Source organism: Engraulis encrasicolus, chromosome 9 (genome assembly GCF_034702125.1).
Source record: "Engraulis encrasicolus isolate BLACKSEA-1 chromosome 9, IST_EnEncr_1.0, whole genome shotgun sequence".
Lineage (NCBI taxonomy): Eukaryota > Metazoa > Chordata > Actinopteri > Clupeiformes > Engraulidae > Engraulis > Engraulis encrasicolus.
The window spans coordinates 36573587-36586086 of NC_085865.1; the positions used below are offsets into that span (position 1 = coordinate 36573587).

The 12500-nt window shown below is 47.1% G+C and overlaps 1 protein-coding gene across 1 annotated transcript in view; it reads right to left on the bottom strand.

Annotated features, from left to right (window-relative positions):
- The window catches only part of pou6f2 (POU class 6 homeobox 2), a 123098-nt gene that overhangs the window by 103229 nt on the left and 7369 nt on the right, over positions 1 to 12500 (bottom strand). The window contains exon 3 of the mRNA XM_063206290.1: positions 5170 to 5425. Within this exon, the coding sequence (XP_063062360.1) occupies positions 5170 to 5425 (256 nt within the window). The remainder of the gene's footprint in view (positions 1 to 5169; positions 5426 to 12500) is intronic.

The following is a 12500-nucleotide window of genomic DNA, read 5'->3' on the forward strand; positions in this document are numbered from 1 at the left end:
GAGAAGAGAAGCAAGGAGGTGTAGCAGGACTGCAACACTTGATAATCTCTGACATGCTCTTCTCAGAGGTGTGAGGTCGGTAACTGATAGGACTTAAACAGGCAGGAGTTCATTCATAACGCTAAGAGGAGAGGACAGCACAGCTTAAGGCCGCACGGCCCGTTAATCTCCTGACATTGAGCGCCTGCAGCTCTCGGGACTAGAGTGTTCTGTAGCTGTGTAACACGGCAACTCATTTCGCAGTGTTAATTCAACAATGAAGAGATTTGTATTAACACTATTGGTGTTCCAGCACTATTCACAGGCACCAGAGCAAGCTGCCAAAGGTGGCTGAGATAGCCAGAGGGTAAGACACTAATTTGCAGTGAAAGGGTATGGGGGCCAATACAATGAGTGTTGGGTTCAACTCTCTCAGTGTTGAATTAACACTTGCGAATCCGATATTGACCCTCAGCAGCAATGCCGCTGGAGCACTGCTTGGCTCCTCTGCTCCGCTCAGCTGCTCAGCTGCGCTGCATGAAGGGATCTGGTAGAGTAACCCGTTAAGCAGGCAGCCCGCGGCCAGATTCAGCTGACACCTCTCTTCCTGCATGCACCCTCAACGGAGCAGAGTGGAGGTAGACTATGCAGACCGACTGCCTCACCGATTCCCCCTACACCACCCCAACACCCACACTCATACTGCCTCAGTCTCCATCCCCACTACCCAGCCCCCGTTCCAGTCTCCGCCAGTACTTCAACCTTTCAAGCGTTCAACCTTCAAGAAGAAAGTAAAGACTCTTCTCTTTGGTTAAAAAGTGTCTGCCAAATGTCATGTAATATAATGTTATGTAAACGACTCCTCTCCCTATGCCGTAACGGAAAAGAGATGCAATGCAGACTGACTAGCTCACAGATTCCATACCACCCCACACCACGCAACACCCAGCCTCACCCTCCACACACCCCCATCCTCCATCACCTGGCTGCCTCCAGCCACAGCCTCCACCAGCATCTAAACCAGCAGCACTGATTAACCACCAATTAACCCACAACCCCCCCCCCCCCCATCCTCAATCCCACATTCTCCAGTCCCACCTTTCAGTATCCACCGTGAACGACTCCTCTCCCACCCGCACTGTTCAACTCGCCAGCTGAATCTCTATACCTCTCTACTGCCTCTCTCTCTCTCTCTCTACTCTCTGTATTTCTCTCTCCCTCTCTACTCCTTGTATCTCTCCTTACTCTCCCTACCACACTCAAGGTCACGCTCTCTCTCTCTCTCCCTCTCATGCTCTATCTCTCTCCCTCTAACACTCTCTCTCTCTCTCTCTCTCTCTCTCTCTCTCTCTCTCTCTCTCTCTCTCTCTCTCTCTCTCTCTCTCTCTCTCTCTCACTCTGTCTTTCTCTCTCCTCCCCCTATCCACTCCCTCCCTTCCTCTCTCTCTCCTGGTGCTCGTATGCAAACGTTCTCATTAAGTCAACATTACCCGGGTCATTAGGCGTTAGTGCGGGGGGCCGGCGGGGGCGATGTGATCCAGGCTCCCAGGAGGACTGGCTATTTGAACACAGGATAATTAGCCCTCAGCTGCAGGAGATGAGTGTGCATATTATACACCCCCACACACACACACACACACACACACACAGACGTAACAGTAAGGTGTGTGTGTGTGTGTGTGTGTGTGTGTGTGTGTGTGTGTGTGTGTGTGTGTGTGTGTGTGTGTGTGTGTGTGTGTGTGTGTGTGTGTGTGCGTGCGTGCGCGTGCATGCTGTGGCTCCTACATGGACCTGGTATTGTCGTAGGTCACTGAGATCCCCTCCCCTCATCTGACAGAAATACGGTAACACACATAAAGACGGAGGTGTGGAGGTACGATAGCCTCTGATGCAAGGTGCAAAGTGGTGGCTGGCTAGGCCACTGAAGGATCGACAGCAAGTATGGGTGTACTGTAAGGTGCATGTAGAGTGGACAGCTGTGTCGTCCCACCCCTACCCCCCCCCCCCCCCCCATATCTCCTGACAGAGATAAAGACAGAGGTGTGGGTGGGTGCAGATGTTAGGTGGTGGCTAAGGCGTAAAGGTGGTGTCTAGGCCACTGCATGGGTGACACAGTGTAGTGGAAAGATGAGCTATGTTGTGTAGTAGTGGACAGTGATGTTGTTGTTGTTCCCCATCCCATCCCCATCCTCCACCCTCCACCCCCCACCCTTCCTGTCCCCTGACAGAAGTGCAGTGCCAGCAGGCCTCAGTGGACTGGTGGCTGATGGAGGACGACAGGAGAGGTGTGGGAGAGGGCAGCACACACACGGACACAGATACACACACGCACACGCACATGCACACGCACACACACAAGCATACGCGCACACACACACACACAGGCACACAGACACACACACAGACAAGGCCCCCTGGACACAGTCAACACATTTAACTTCACTCACCGTGCACACACGTCACCTCGCCTCTAAATGAATATGTACGTGTACGTGTACGTGTATGTGTGCGTGTGCGCGCATCTGTGTGTGTGTGTGCGTGCGTGTGTGTGTCTTCATGTGGGTGGGTGGAGAAAAGATTCACCACCTTCACCTAAACTGCCAACTACAGACAGCTGTCAATAAGACGAAACAGTCTAGAAAGAAATGTGTTTTTTTGTGTCCCTTTTTGTGTTTTGAGTTCTAATTTTACATTTTAAAAGAATATAATTTATATATTGCAGTACAGTTGTCCTAAATTATAATATTGCATGCAAAGAGATGCAAAAGCATCTGTTTTGATTTTGTTTGTGTTTGAAGGTCTATCTTTAAAAATGCTTGTTCTTGGTAAATATGCCCAGGCAAATGGGTTACTTTAAAATATCTTTAAATAACAAATGAGGGCAAAAAAGCCTTCCCTGGCCATTTTCATCCAACTTGCTTGTGGCAGGAAATTACTTGTGCTGCGGGTCAGGTTGAATGCCTTCCAGACATTTTATTTACAGATCTCCTAGTTCAGAGGGGGGAAAAGCGGACAAAAACAAACTACAAAAAATGTACAACCCAAAATATAATTAACATGATGTTCAAGACGCATCCAACCGCTGTTTTCTCTTTTAGAAGCTTCTAGAAGAGAAGTGGGCAAATCCCAATGGGAGCATTATCGTGACCTGAGCACAGGTTTAGAACACTGAAAAGGTTTTTTTCCTTCCACTCCTCTCCTCTCCTCTCCTCTCCTCTCTCTCTCCATGGCATGTCCTGGTAGGTAAGTGTTTATTAAAAGCCTGGTGCATCTGGCCTGATGCGATGCCTTGTTGTTATTTATGCATGTTTGTGTCCATTAAGGAGCTCTCCATTGCCACATCTCCATCATCTCTCCACCACTGAGGAATACTCCCCATCCATTTCCTCACGTCTAAGGGGGCCACTGGGCTGCACTTTTTACCCCCTCCTTTTTCTCTTTTCTCTCCCTCTACCTCTCACTCTTTCTTTTTTTATTTTACCCCCTTCCTTCGCTTCTTTTTTCACGGGATGGAGCATTATTTTAATCTCCAACCATCCCCAATCCACCACTACCACCACCACCCAAGAAAGAAAAACATGTCTGCTTTACATGCACTCAAATTTATAACCTGCCACTTTTTTTCCGAAGTAGCATTAACATGGCCCCCCTCCTCATTCAAGATTTATGAATGACGCTTCCCCCCTGTCTGTCCCTCAATCTAATGGTATAAAAGAGACAATGTTTTAAACATTAAAATGAAAACCATTTACAAGTATGATCAAAAAAGAGAACACTTTGGCATTAAAGTTTAAAATGTGAAGGAAGGAAAAAGTACTGGGCCGTGTGGATAGGAGGGAAAAAATGGGGGGGAAGGCAGCAAAAAAAAGGAGAGGAAGGATGGTTCGGCACACTTCCTAACAGCGAAAAAGGGGTCACAAAGTGCTTGGGAGCTACAACTGCAAAATGCTGACCTGTAATTAATATGGCCGACTCTTTCCGGCAGGTTTGGCTCAAACGCTCCTAAAAGGCATCTTTTGGTCCTGGTGGTGCACTTCTCTTCTCTCTCTCTACGCCTTTCAACATCTGCAGGTCTCTTAGCAGGTGAGTCATACACACGACACGGTGGTGTGTAACAATGGAAGTGGATGCATTTAAGTTTGCGTGTAGCCACCGATAGCTCGCTTTGTTCGACATGACTTGGAGTCGAGTCGGTTTACACAAGAGGACAGGATAGAGAGCGAGAGTTTTTTTTAGGGTCAGAGGAGACTGCACTCCCATACTGTGAAAGGCTGCTGGGCTGGTAGAAAGACTAGCTGTGCTGTGGTACTCAATTTTGTATTTGGCTACAGTTCCTCTCTACTCAATCAAGTGAATGTATTTAGGCTTCATCTTGGCTAAAGTAAATTTTCTTCTGTGAATGAACAGTAAGCTCAGAGGGGATACCAAAGGCTGTTATGGTCAGTGTCAGTTCTGGGTACAGTAAGAGTCACCTATTTTGTTCCCTTCCATGTGCATACAATGCCATTTCCAAGAGATTGCACAGACGTTGCAAAGAGCAATCAAGGTGCAGTCAAAGAAGCATATAAAATATAAAATCACTGTACTGTAAGCACCATTCAGGCATTTCTGATGCCTCAGTAGTTTTAAAGTTCACAGAAAATGCTTTTACATGGGTCATGTGATACCTGCCTTAGAGTTTTACTGGTCTTCAACCACTCCTCCCTATCCTCCCAGCCTCAGACGCTTCCGTTCTGATTTATTGTTAGTTATTGTTATTAATGTATTGCTAATGTCTGTATGTTTGGCATATTTTGTCTGTTTGAAAGGGGTTGTGTGCAATTTGATCTGTCTTGCCATGTATATGATGTGTACTTTGCATTACATTTAAGCTGCTAGACACCTTAGTTTCCCTCCAGATGAAGGAGTGCTTGCCATGCAGATTCTTTTTTGGTCTTTTTGACTTTATTGAAGATTGGACAGTAGGAGGGGCAGATAGGAAGCGAATGGGTAGAGAAATGGGGAGGGGTCGGCAAAGGAGCCGGGCAAGACTAGAACCCGGGTTGCCGGTGTAGCAGGTGAGTGCACTACGGTTAGAGTCGTGGTATGGCCATCATGTAGCTTCTGTAGTGGCCTCCATCACCACACATCACCACCCTGAGTGGTACCCCCTCCCGAGCCCATACATGCATCATGTGACCCCTTCCTTACCTTGCAGATTCTGTAGGGGCAGGGTCATGAGTCCTCCGGCGGCCGCTGCGGCCACCAGGCCCTGGATGTTGGCAGTGGGCAGGGAGAGCACCAGGCCCTGCTGTCCTCCCAGGTGGCCGCCCGCGTTGAAGGGGATCAGGATGGGCTGGTTGAGGCCCGGCGCCGCCCCCGACATCGCCCCCGACATCGCCCCCGACATCGCCCCCGACATCACCCCACTCACCGCAGACGCCAGCTGCTGAGCTACCAGGAGAGACTGTGGAGTGGCGGAAGAGAGAGAGGAGGGCATGAGCGGCATAGAATAGAATAGAATAGAATAGAATAGAATAGAATAGAATAGAATAGAATAGAATAGAATAGAATAGAACAGAACAGAAAAGTGTATTTCTAATATACACATTCATTAAACATAGTGGAGAGTGGTAAGAATTCAGTAAGAATTAGAATGCACATGTTTGATATACCGGTACACGTAATACTCAATGTGACAGAAAACCAGCAAAATTCCTCCAAATGCATTTATCACACATCTACAGAATTACAGTAATTATATATATAAAAGACGTGCAAGTACTCTAAATGCAACCTAATTTCACTCTAGATTATCTATATGGCACTGTACATATTTATATTGTTAATAAAAGTATAACAGAATGTGATTTTCAATACAGAATACGGGGCATTTTTTCACTTGCCAGAAAATGATTAAGATTGTACATTAATGAACAGAAATGAGAGATTTGTTTATTGACTCGTACAGTACATGATGTGGTGTGTAACAGACACTGCATATCTTGATGAGGTGTCAGATCTAACACGAGATGGAACATGTTTAGTGTTGGCGTGGCGGAGGAGGTGTGAAGGTTTTTACGTTTCAGTGCAATGGAGCATCAAACCACTGAATTTTAACCAGACACGCACGCAGGCACACACACACATGATGCATGCACGCATTCACGCACGCACACGCACACTCACACACACACACACACACACACACACACACACACACACACACACACACACACACACACACACACACACACACACACACACACACACACACACACACACACACACACACACAGAGACACACATACACACACGCACACAATTTCACACCCTACCTACACAAAGATCTGTACATTTTACATTTTGGTTCTGAACCATAGACCCATACATACATTCAGATATTCAGAGATTCACATAATAACTAAAGCACCACACAGGCATTGAAACAGTCAATGCCACACTCCCTCACACACACGCGCAGACACACACACGCGCAGACACACACACACGCACGCACGCACAAACACACACACACACACACACACACACACACACACACACACACACACACACACACACACACACACACACACACACACACACACACACACACACACACACACACACACAAACACACACACACACACACACACACACACACACACACACACCAGCCACCTCCTTTGAAAAGTGTCAGCACTTTTTCCCTGTGCCTCTTTGATGCATCACCAGACACGCATCAGAATTCAGCTGCATCTGTGATGGGGATGCGGCCCGGCATCTATGCAGTACTGCACTCAGGTATGCAACCAGGAGAGATGGGTAGGCTGGGGTGGGATGGGGCGTGTGGGGTGGAATGGGGCGGGTGGGGTGGCTGTGGGGTACCACAGAGGCAAGGGAGGGTATGCACTCAGATATGCACCCAGGGGAGAAGGGTGGGATGCAGGGGGGCAAGAGGGGGTTGTTGGCCTGGAGAGAGAAAGGGTGGGGTAGTGTGGGGGTTGGGGTAGGTACTGTATGCAACCAGGAAAGAAGGGTTAGGGTAAGGTGGCGTGTGATGGAGAGAGTCAGAGGGGGTGGTGGGGGGGGGTGTTGGCCAGGAGCTGTTTTCAGCCCGGTCAATGGAGGATTTTCAGAAACACACAAGTGATGAAAGCTCTGATTATGTAGCCTGATAAACCAGCCTAAATGTGAGATTGGATGTGTAATTTAGTCTGGCCCCGATGAGTAGTACATCCGAAGATTGTTGATGAGAACAACCCGTTGTCTTTCAAATAGTGCCTGTGCCTATAGGACAGCGCTCTGACCAATCAGCGCTATCTTTCTCGTTGATGTGTTTTCCCAACGTTGCGAGCTTCGTTGTCACTCCCTCAAAACCTTGCCCGCTTTGATTCAAAACAAATCTCTGCGTTGTGATTGGTTTGCCAGATTCTTGGCAAGCCTGGCAGACTACAACAACGATGCGAGGCCAGACCCACTCGCAGCCAAAACATTTTGGTATTCAGCGGGTGGCGCTGGCTTACTAATGATTATGTCCTCGATTGTACGTCACTTTGGCTAAAAGCGCCCACCAATGTAATAATGCAACCATGTAATGTAATAGTGGACAAAGATCTATTCATTCTGTCTTTCAAATTTCTTATGGTACACAAATGAACAACAAAAAATGACACAGTATGTAGAAGGACCATACTTACAGTACTACTGTACTAGTAGTAAAATCCAGCTTTAACTCCATTTTTTATTCCCATAAGAGCATAAGAGAGATAACGGAGGAGCAGCAGAAGCATCAGGAATGGAGGTCTTGTTCCTTTCACCTGCTGATGCTCAGACCGCACATGTCTACTATCTTATCCTACTCTTTCTGGGGTTCTCTCTCTCTATTTCTCTTTCTCTCTCTCTCTCTCTCTCTCTCTCTCTCTCTCTCTCTCTCTCTCTCTCTCTCTCTCTCTCTCTCTCTCTCTCTCTCTCTCTCTCTCCCTCTCTCACCTGCTGATGTTCAGACTGCATATGTACTAGGCTCCTGTCTTATCCTTCTCTTTCTGGGTTTCTGCCTGCCTGTTCATGCAAGAGCTTGCCAATTTCTCTCTCGCTCCGTGATCTCTTTTTCTCTCTCTTTCAATGTTCTCTCCAGCAATCCCTTTCTTTTTCCAAGCTCTCTCTCTGTCGTTTTCTCCATAACTCCCACTCTCTCTCTCTCTCTCTCTTTCTCTCTCTCTCTTCCCACCTAAGCAATGGTCCCCTGCTAACTGTGTCTGTCAGCTATCTGCTCTCGTTTCCCCACCTCCGCAACATCTGTGGCAACCTGCAACCACCCACCACAACCCCCTACCTCATCATACCCAACCTCTCAACCTCAACCCTGACCCCTTTCCACCACCTCCACAGAAAAAGAGAGAGCAAGGGAGAGCAAGAGAGAGCAAGAGAGAGAGAGAGAGAGAGAGAGAGAGAGAGAGAGAGAGAGAGAGAGAGAGAGAGAGAGAGAGAGAGAGAGAGAGAGAGAGAGAGAGAGAGAGAGAGAGGGAAACAGAGACAGAGAGAGAGAGACAGACACAGACACAGACACAGAGACAGAGACAGAGACAGCTGGTGAAGAGGAGAAAGCGCACTCCAACAGCTCTACAGAGAGAGAGAGAGAGAGAGAGAGAGAGAGAGAGAGCACTCCACCCACCCACCTTTTCGCGTGGCGCCCCATAGTCTCTGTGGTGACAGCCATGTCACCTAGATAAGCAGCGGCACGGCTGTGGGGCAAGCATCCCCCACCCCCACCCCCACCCCCCACGCCAGCCTCTGACACAATCAGGAGCACGAGGGCGGCCTGCAGGTTGCAGGAGGTTCTGCAGAAGGAGACCATGCAAAAGGGAGAGTGGGGGGATGTCAGGGCTGTTACAAGCTATTAGGGGGCCCTAGGTAAAGGGGAGATAGGGCCCTTAACCCCCGCTCTTCAAGCTATTGGGGCAGGGACCCTCTCAAGGGGATTTCAATACGAGTGCCATTGCACTTTTAGCTCATAGAATTCAGGGAAATGTTGCCGTCAAAGTAGCCGTTGCCATTATTTGTAGACATTACCAGTCATTATGAAAGGGGGCATACAAGCTGGGGCCCTAAGGCAATTGCCTAGTTTGCTTGCCTTGTTTTGACAGGCCTGCAGGACATTGGGAGACAAGGGGTCATGTACTGCTACATTAAGGAACAGTGGTGAATGGTTGGAGGTGGCAGGGGAGTGCAGAGGACCATACAAAGGGTAGTGGGGGTAGCATTGAGGTTACAGTGGCCATATAAGGACACAGTGGGGCCAGTGGGCGCCAGTGGAGGGCTGTCAGCATTCTACTAACACTAATGGGCAGTCATGGGTAAGCGGTTAGGGCGTCAGACTTGTAGCCCCAAAGGTTGCCGGTTCGACTCCCAACCCTCCAGGTTGGTGGGGGGAGTAATCAACTAGTGCTCTCCCCCATCCTCCTCCATGACTGAGGTACCCTGAGCATGGTACCGTCCCGCTGCACTGCTCCACAGGGGCGCCACTGAGGGCTGCCCCCTTGCACGGGTGAGGCATAAATGTAGTTTCGCAGTGTGCAGTGATCACTTGTGTATTGTGGAGTGCTGTGTCACAATGACAATGGGAGTTGGAGTTTCCCAGTTGGGCTTTCGGCTTTCACTTTCACTTTAATACAGTATGTGGGCAGGGGGAGAGGAGATGGCCGGAGTGAGTGATAGACAGAGGAGGAAATAGTTAAAGAAGAATTACAGTCGTTACCCTGGACTTGTCAGTATCCCATGCTGCCAGTTTTTCTTTGTGCAGCCCTTTCCGAGACTCTCGTCATTTTACTGTAATGGAGCATAGTTTGTATTTTTAAACACACTCAGAATCATGGCAAAAGTTATTGCTGTGTTGGAAGGTGTCTGCTTATGTTGCATACCATTTGGAATGAGATTTGGAGTCATTTAAAAAGCTTGTTAATGTAAATAAACCATAACACCCAAAACAATAGCCAGGATCTTGGATCTTGGTTAAATACAACACTCTGTCGAACCAGAGACTGGGGGAAAGTTCAAGTACTGAGGCTGTCTGCAAGAGGGTGTCTGTTTATTGTATTAGTTACTACATAAACTACATGAGTGATGTGTTTACTTAACAAATCATGAGTAGTATTAATGAATAATAATGAAGACTGTAATATGGATGGCATATTGTTTTTCCTGAGCAACTTTGATAGTTGTATGATTTTCAAAGCAGACTGTTTGAGTTTATGACAGACGAGATTTCAAGTTTTTCACTTTGTTTTGTTTAAGACTTTCCCATTTACATTCTGGAGTCGGGAGGTGTCTGCCTATTTGTTTGTTTTCCTCAGGTCTTGCTCCAGTCCTTATTACTTTCCATCATTCCCATCAACGTGATTCATATTAAACAAGACGTATGTATAAATCATTCTCCCATCACGCCTATCTGTCCCCAACCCCCACCCCTCGTCTCAGCTGATGCACGTCACGTCACACGTTGAGATCAGGGCAAAAGAGAGAGAGAGAGCTGAATGTCAAACTCTCTCCACCCCCCCCCCCCCCCCAAAATATCAATTAACCACCAGGAGGACGACAACAAAGGCACCCTGTGACAACTTCCAAAATGACACGTGTTTAATCTTGCTGTTTTAAGTGCCTGTGATGTTTGAGCTTCTCAGGAGCGTAATCAAAGGCAGACCTTTCAACATCCCATCAAGCGCTCAAAGACGATTCCAGTCTTGTGGATTTGACACTCAGGACGTTTCCGAGGGAGGGGAGGGGAATAGAACACGGAACGGAATAATATTAAAAGGACATCTATGCCGCGCATCGCACATCAAACAGATCACTCGCGTGTGATTTGCGATTATGAGCACGTCTTGTCTGTGTGTGTGTTCTGTGCACACAAAATTAGACAGAGAGGGCAATGCGGGTTATTGCATTATTCCGTTTGTAAGTCCCGCAATGACACTGGATCTCGGGAAAGAAAAGAATTAAATCTAACTCATCAGGGATACAAAAAAGTGACACTTTTTTTGTTTATGAAATGAACAAACTACTGTTAAACTAAGTGACTTTGGGATGAGTGTATGTGTGTTGCATGTTATGATAATGTCCTCTATTGTAAGTTGCTCTGACGAAATGAATGTAATGTAATGCATGTCCTCTGAATCCAGAATCTCCAGAATCTCTGTAGATTCAGAGAACTAGAGTCAGAGCTTTTGCTCCCTATTGTATACAACTGGTCACTTGTAATCAGCTATCCTTTAACTTTCTGAGTTCGCCACAGCATGACAAATAAAAACCCTAAAAGTAGAAATGTTTACAAAAACCACTTGAAAGATGAAAGGCATCCATCTACCGGTACCTCTCTCACTACCTTACAACAACTCCATACCTCCACAGTCAGGGTGTCTAGCTGTGTACTTTCACAGGTATCAACAAAACCCCCAGCATCTCCCCAAGCTTCCATAAAGACCCAGGGCTGTCCGCATTATAGGGCGCTAATGGCTAGCAGAGATTTCCCATCATCCCCCTCTCTGTGCAACAGGGCTGGGGACAAACCGATCCGAGTCCCACCGTGTCTGTGAAATGGGATCCCCCTTGAGCTTCTAAACACTCTCCTAACATGGCTTAACCACCTCCCTTCCCTCCTGGCTTGAAAAATACGGAGTGCTTTTAGGGACAAACCTGCCAAAAGGTGTCTGAGGGGCATGCTAGTGTATTTAGCATTTTACTCATGGTGTCCACTGTGTAACTAATCGCCACTCTCCCCAGAGACGGGGCTCCTCTGATGGCTCGTGTCTGGCGTGTTCACCAGACAGGGAGATGGATTAGACGCGATGCCATGAATTTAGTGGGGGGTATAGGCAGAAGGGGATTTCATCCAACCTGGCAACTTCCCCAGGCCGAAAAGCAAGCAAGATGCCAGGGTACTCTTCTTTAAAAAAAAAAAACAAAAAAAAACGTAAAACAGGTTTAATGTAAATGCGAGTTCATGTTTGAATTTAGAAGACTTAAAAAAAAACTACCTGAGCCTGAAACTTGAGCTGGAGTTCATGCATGTAGTGGTGTATGTCATTACTTTGGCCAGTTTACCCATATGTTAGCTTAGCAGTCAAGCTAAGATTAAAGACGGAGCTTGGTCTGCCAAACAGTACCTCTCAGATAGTAAAGTTATAGTGTGGGATTCTGCAAGTTTGCCAAATGTCTACTGGATGGAGCAATCAATCACAGACCTGGTTCTGACATAAAGCACTCACATTTCATTGATATTGGATTTTTTCAAGACCAGGAGCTAAGAATAGTCATTTTGGCCAGACTAAGTTCAACGGGAAATTCAATGTAGCATGATCACAGGCGGTATGGGCAGGCCAAGACAACCCATGATTTGGAAATAAAGAAAGAAAGAAAAGAGAAGAAAGAAAGAAAGAAAGAAAGAAAGAAAGAAAGAAAGAAAGAAAGAAAGAAAGAAAGAAAGAAAGAAAGAAAGAAAGAAAGAAGGGATGGATAACCTCTAATGGGTGAAGAGGGAAGATAAC